The sequence below is a fragment of the Zingiber officinale genome, chromosome 4B (genome assembly GCF_018446385.1).
Source record: "Zingiber officinale cultivar Zhangliang chromosome 4B, Zo_v1.1, whole genome shotgun sequence".
Taxonomy (NCBI): domain Eukaryota; kingdom Viridiplantae; phylum Streptophyta; class Magnoliopsida; order Zingiberales; family Zingiberaceae; genus Zingiber; species Zingiber officinale.
The window spans coordinates 19616231-19622230 of NC_055993.1; the positions used below are offsets into that span (position 1 = coordinate 19616231).

General features: G+C 38.5%; 1 protein-coding gene across 1 annotated transcript; it reads right to left on the bottom strand.

The window, feature by feature from the left end:
• Positions 1-1576: 1576 nt before the first annotated feature.
• On the bottom strand, positions 1577-2467 carry LOC121978144 (protein TIC110, chloroplastic-like). Its single transcript, XM_042530520.1, has 2 exons — positions 2294-2467; positions 1577-1699 (listed from the first exon to the last, which is right to left on the bottom strand). The coding sequence occupies exons 1-2, from the start codon at positions 2465-2467 to the stop codon at positions 1577-1579; spliced, it is 297 nt and encodes a 98-aa protein (XP_042386454.1).
• Between the last annotated feature and the right edge of the window lie 3533 nt (positions 2468-6000).

Genomic DNA, 6000 nt, shown 5'->3' on the forward strand with positions numbered 1-6000 from the left:
TTACGTTTCCGCACTTCTAGTTATTTTAATGTTTGGAATCATGCAAGACCTGTTTAGATTGATAGTGATCATGCTTAGAATGTCAGTTAATTGTTATTGATATGTTTATAGCCGTGTTAGAACTTATGTGTGTGAATTTGGCACGAAACAGTGCTGAAATAAGACTCCTGATATGAAATCAGAAACCCCGATCGATCAGCCGATCGATTGGGGGTCTTCAGTCGATCAGTTGATCGATTGAGGAGTTTGTATCGCGAACAGTAAGCTCCGGGATCGATCCGCCGATCGATCCGGACGCGTTCTGTCGCGAACAGAAGGCCCTAGAATCGATCACTGGATCGATTGGCAAGCCTGGATCGATCAGTCGATCGATCCAGAATATTATCCCCGCGCACAGTAGCGCGCTGAATCGATCAATGGATCGATTAGTCAGGACGGATCGATCAGCCGATCGATCCAGAATCTTGTCCGTGCACAGTAGCACGCTGAATCGATCACCGGATCGATCAGATGACTCCAATCGATCAGCTGATCGATTGGAGTGTCGGATTTCAGCTGGAAGGGTCTCATTTCAGTCTTTCGATCAAATCGAAGGTTCGGGTTCCTTCCCTAGTGTATGAATGTCAATGGAAAGGTCTTTGAACCTAGTCCTACAGATTGTAATAGTCATTAGCAGAGTAAGATTTTAATTAGTACGATTTTCCGCACCTTATAGCTTAGCACAGCATAATGTGACGGTCCAGCCTCGCAGCCTAGTTAGTAGGAGGTGGGTCGTTACAATCAGTGTAGTAAAAGTAAACAGTGGAAAGATTGCATTAGATAAAATTAGTTGAATTTAGCAGCCCACATGTGATCGGCTTATAGCTGTAAAACATTTGAGACGGAATCTTCTGTGGCATAATTTTCATAAATCCATTAGTTAAATTATAGAAAAAAAATATCATTTTGAACTTGAAAAACAAAACCTCCGTTTAAAACTTAGGGTTTAAAATTTAGAATATTTAAACGACTTTCTTATTATCACTCTAGCTCCATCAATCATCCGAAATTCTAAACTCTAAACTCTAAATTGATATTTTTATTTTAACTAATGAGACAGGAGGACACGAAGATTATGGGATAGAAGATTTCATTTCTTAACGTCCAAACTTTACAAAAATGTCTACACCTATTCTTATAATATCTTATTTTGACAAATTTAAGCTTACAAAATAAATGGTCAAAACTCAAACTTTTCTCAATAGTCTTTTTCTTTGGAAAGTGCACCTCTCGTAACCCTCAAGACATCTCCAATGTGAAGTTTGTGAGAGCTTTGTAGAATCAAAAAAGAAGAATGAAAAAGTTTGAACCATTATAAATATGAGGTTTATAGTTTAAGAGCAGCAGTGAAAATTTAAACTTGCTCTTTTACTTTGAAATTGATATAACATGCATGAATCCATGCAACTACATGTTATAAATTGGACCATAAAGAAAACTCATTTAAAGTTATAACCATTAGATTAGAGATGTTTCAATAAAATTTTATAATATTGATTTTACATATTAGAATTATAAAAAAAATACATTTAAACCTTTAACTATTGAAGAATGTCCTTAGTATAGAGGCAATAACATAACAGATGCAGAGGAGATATTGTAACAGTGCAAACTTCTCTAGTTTTGGGATGCTCTTTAGATACACACAGTATAAGGGCATCTCCAATAGTTAAATATTTAAATAAGATTTTTTTTAGCTCTCAATATGTCACATAATACCATATCAAAAATGAAAAACCTATTATTCTCTCTACAATGAAAAAAACCTCTCTATAATTTTTTTTTTGAAACTTACATTATCATATAACTCTCTATATTACAAATCACAAATCAAAATACAACACTACTTTATTATTAATTATAAAGTCCATCTTCAATAGAAAAAAATTAGGTTTTTATTTTTAATACTATTTTTGAACTATAAACCTCAAACTTCATCTTTATGATAATTCAAACTTTTTTATTGAGATATTTTTATTTACAAACTTTTTATAAACCTTTATGATAATTCAAACTTTTTTATTGAGGTATTTTTATTTTACAAACTTCTTATAAACTAGCCATGTAAGGGGATCAGCAACAACCACCATGTCACAGGCCAGCATATCATTGATAAAAGATACTCGTGTGTGCAAGTTAAATTGATCTCTTCAATACTAAGAGCGAAGTTAATGGAAAATATTTACGACCCTGTGTCCAAGCAAAAATAGCAACAATTAAAAAAAAACTATAAATTGAACCTTGTGTTTCATACCACTCCATCGTGGTTCTTCTGTCTGAGCAGTGCAATAGCTTGAACCAATGAATTTGCTAGTATGCTCTTCGCATGCTCCTTCACTATCCCTTTGGCTTTTTCTGCATCTATGCTAAGATCTGAGGGGATCTTCTCATAAACCTCCACTTCGTCAAATACACATGTGACACACATGTGCCAGTGTCGGACTTGAGATTTTGATGGCTTAAATCGAGCTTAAAAAAACATAGCCCTTTTTTATAATATCTTATTACTATTTTAATTTAAAAATTCATCCACACTTCAAAATATGAAAACTAAAAGTTTCACCTCATATCATTACCAAAATCAATAAACTCATAATCCAAATCTCTAAAAGGATAAATAATATCAATGTCATAGGCTACAAATTATGTAACAATATGAAGTAACATTATATATTACTATGTGCATCTCTTGTCTCGAACTATAGACATTTTGAAGCAAGTTCCACTAGCTTTATAGCATCCTCATTAGCATATTGCCCGTACAGGGATGAATCCATTATCATCAACATGCTCTTTCCTCTTATCAAATTTAATATATGACAAGAGACAACAAAAATTTAGTTTGATCATAATCAAAAGAATATTAGACTAATAAACAATAAATTATCAAACAATCAAATATATCAAGAAAAAAACTTGAGATTTATTTATAAACATAAGCATTAAGAAATACAAATAAAATTAAGAAAAGCAGCCCCCGGGGCTATGGTGCAGTGGTAGGATATCCAAGTTGTCATCCAGACACCCACGGTTCGAGCTCCAGCTATGGCAAATTTGTAGAAATTTTTTATCCAAATGGGACACGCAACTAAAGGATGCTGGGCTCTTAGGTTGCCCGCTGCGAGTACTTCCCGATTTACCCTGATGGCCGATGGAAATTTTCGTGGGGCCGGACTGGTCACCCCAGGCTCGACGTTACCTAGTCTGGTTAATTATTTTTTTGCCCCTGGGGTCATGGTGTCATGGTGTCATGTAGGATATCCAGGTTATCACCCAGACACTTGCAGTTCGAACCCCAGCTACGGCGTATTTGCAGGAATTTTTCCTCCAAATGGGGGCGAAGGATGTTAAGCTTCTGGGCTGGCCGCCGCGTGTGCTTCTCGATTTACCCTAGTGGCCGGTGGAAAACTTCCGTAGGACCGGACCGGTCACCCTAGGGATAGTTCTAATTGGGATTATCATTTTTTTTACTGAGCTACAAAGATAAAATAGACCATTGTGATTAAAAAAATTAGGTAAGACAATAATAGTAAACAAATAAATATCAGAATGTAAAATGAAATGCACCAATAAAGATTTAATAATAAGATAGATTTAAGTCTAAAAGAATAATGCAAAATAGTATTTACAATGATCTATTAGAAGCATATCTAATTAGAAGGAAAGAATTTCAAATGCAACAAGCTAACAAATTTAAAGACGCAAACTAATCGAATCGAATTGGATGGAGTTAATAGGAATTAAGTAGGAGTAGAAGCATAGCAGAAGAGAACAAGAATAATTGGCCTTGCTTAATTGCTCTTGTCTCTCTCTCACAGTCTCACCTTTTCCCTTGATTTTGTAGCTGCACAAAACATTAAACAAACAACGCTTTAAAAGCAAGAGAACTAACGCCACAAACAAGAGCAGCAAGCCAACAAAGTTGATCAGAAATAAAAAACTGGATAGATCGAACAGAATTACATAATCTTACCAAAATAGAAGATGAATCAAAGAGGCTGCTACCGTTAGCCGTGTAGGAGACGAGCACCCTTGAAGAGTAGGAGCTTATTGTTGGACAAACAATCTGTTGCTTGAGATATACGGGGTATTAGTTGAATTTAAATACTCGAATTAAATTTAACTTACAGTTCAGATAACCTAAGCTGATAATCTCAGGCTGCCAGTAGAGGCTGGTTTCTGCTAAGTGATGAAGGCAGTCTGTACAGTGTTGACAGAGTGGGCTAATCAGTCGAGCAGCAGACCAGCACGAGCGAGTGCAGCTGATCAAAAAGGTCGATCGGGCGGACAAAGAGAGGTCGATCAGTCAAAGTAGTCGTCCGATCAGAGAGACAAAGAGCCGACTGTGCAAGTAGATAGGCCTAGCAATAGGCCGGTCAGGCGGATAGAGAGGTAGGTCAGGGTGAGCTGGTGTCAGTCGAGCAAATAAACAGGCAGGTCGGGTGAGGCGAGAGGCAGACCGGGCGGGCAGACAAGTCTGGCGAGAGGAAGACCAGGCGAGTAGACAGGTCTGACGAGAGACAGACTGGACGGGCAGACAGGTATGGCGAGAGGCCGATAGGTTTGGCGAGAGGCAGACTGGGCGAGTAGACAGGCCGGGCGGACAAAGACTGGTAGGACGAGTGGAGTGGCCGACCGGGCAGATGACGTAGTTTCCTTGAAACAGATTCACCCCACCTTCGGCTGTGCTTTGAGACTTACTCGGGTCGTCTATTTCCTAGGATACAACGGTTGATCGTGGTTCCACCAAGCACTAGCGGACACGACAAATTGAATGGCACCCGATTCTATTACGGGCACTCCGCCGAGCAGGAGTTGCATGACAGAGGAGGAGGGAACACTGGTGGAGAGCTTCTACTGCTTTTTCTATGTATCTTCTGCTTGTGATTGCAGCCTCCTTATATAGGAGCTCAGATCAACAGCAGCGTTAATGGTCCATTAATGACCATTACTCGCCGAGCAGTGAAACGTCGACTGTTTCACTCATTATCACTCGACCGTTTTGATTCTACATTAATCTTGAATTTAATGCATCCGTTACACAACAGTAAAAATATTTACGTGGTAAAATGTTGGTTGTTTCCCTTGGGTAAATTTTGCCCCGATCGGTCCGGCATTCGACGCGCACAGGTTGTGCCTGCACACAAGTCAACATGGTTCAGTGCAAATCCGGTCCCTGGATTTGTACCCTCCCTACGCATCCACGCGTGAGAGAGAGCCGCTCCCCATGCATTTGTTCACATCCTCAATGCATGTGAATCAATATAAACCAACCATCATGTCATGAAACTCCTAATATGAGACTAAAGTCTCATTCACAATAGAATCTCTTTCATTTTCCACCTCTTCTCCATTCACATCTATTCAACAATCTCCCACATAAATGGAGATAGGGTATGTGATAACATTCAATAGTTGAGTCAAGTATAGGATAGGTAGATTTTACCCTTTAAACCTTCCCTTGTAAATATCTGCTTGCTTACTGCTGATAGTAGACACGATGTCCTTGAACTATACTGTCGTTTGTGTAAGCAGTAACAAATCTCACCTAAGACTCTCCATGATACAACTTAATTCTCATGAGTGTGTTCGTTCTTGGTCATGAACACGTCTGGTTTTGTGAGAAGCTATAAGAATTATGCCTCCAATTCTCTTCGAAGCGGCCCCATTTCTTTCTCACATAGGTAATCTCTCAGTTTTACCCTTTAAACCTTCCCTTGTGAAGATCTGCTTGCTTACTGCCTGATAGTAGACACGATGTCCTTGAACTATACTGTCATTTGTGTAAGCAATGACAAATCTCACCTAAGACTCTCCATGATACAACTTAATTCTCATGAGTGTGTTCATTCTTGGTCATGAACACACCTGGTGTTGTGAGAAGCTATAAGAATTGTGCCTCCAATTCTCTTCGAAGCAACCCCACTTATTTCTCACATAGGTGATTCCTCAAGAGTTGTC